General features: G+C 58.5%; 1 protein-coding gene across 1 annotated transcript in view; it reads left to right on the plus strand.

The window, feature by feature from the left end:
* Positions 1-399: 399 nt before the first annotated feature.
* The window catches only part of ZNF697 (zinc finger protein 697), a 13,594-nt gene continuing 13,150 nt past the window's right edge, over positions 400-843 (plus strand). The window contains exon 1 of the mRNA XM_014550097.1: positions 400-680. Coding sequence (XP_014405583.1) covers positions 531-680 — 150 coding nt within the window. The 5' untranslated portion in view covers positions 400-530. The remainder of the gene's footprint in view (positions 681-843) is intronic.

An 843-nucleotide genomic window follows, 5' to 3' on the forward strand; every position in this document is an offset into this window, starting at 1 on the left:
GGCAGCACCCACAGGAGGAAACCGCATCGTTTCGCTTCTCCTGTCTGGAGAGTGGTTACGGCTTAGCTGCGGTCACCTCTCAGCGTTCTCTGTTCACCTCCCGCAGCAGCCTGCCATTTCAGAGGCTGGCATGTTGGGTTGGACAGTCTCGGGTGGGACTGGGGAAGTCAGCTGACCCCTCGGGTACGGACACCTTCTCCTTGCTCCTGGGGGCATCCCCTACAAATAGGTGAGGCGGATCACTTTGCCTTTAGGGTTCTTTTAAAAAAAATGTTTTTATTGATTTCAGAGAGGAAGGGAGAGGGAGAGAGAGAAATAGAAACATCAGTGATGAGAGAGAATCATGGATCGCCTGCCTCCTGCATGTCCCCTGAGCCCTGACTGGGAATCGAACTGTGACCTCCTGGTTCATAGGTCGATGCTCAACTGCTTAGGGTTCTTAGTGACCAGAGGGAGGAGGCAGGCCCCTGATGGCCATATCCCCCAAGAGGCTAGTTGACTGTTTACCCATTTGGTGCCGAGACTGACAAATGATTAACCCCCTGGAATCCCTGGTTTGCCCCCAGTTCTGGTCAGGAGTCCAGCCTTTGGAACTGCAGACTGGAATTGTCCTCCATCCTTCTAACCAGTGGGGCGGTGGGCCTGGCCTCGGCCGTAGGACCCTCCCTTGGGAGAGCATGGTGCGTAGGGGGCGTGGGAAGTGAGCAGGGCGGTCTGGGCTGTGGCTGGGAGGCGGGGAGGTGAGGCAGGGACCGGCAGGACGGGGGGGACAGGAAAGGAGCTGCGGCCGAGGAGGCGGAGAGGGAGCCGCTCCTGGCCAGCCGCCTGACCGCTTCCTTCCCA

The sequence above is a fragment of the Myotis brandtii genome, unplaced genomic scaffold, assembly GCF_000412655.1.
Source record: "Myotis brandtii unplaced genomic scaffold, ASM41265v1 scaffold582, whole genome shotgun sequence".
Taxonomy (NCBI): domain Eukaryota; kingdom Metazoa; phylum Chordata; class Mammalia; order Chiroptera; family Vespertilionidae; genus Myotis; species Myotis brandtii.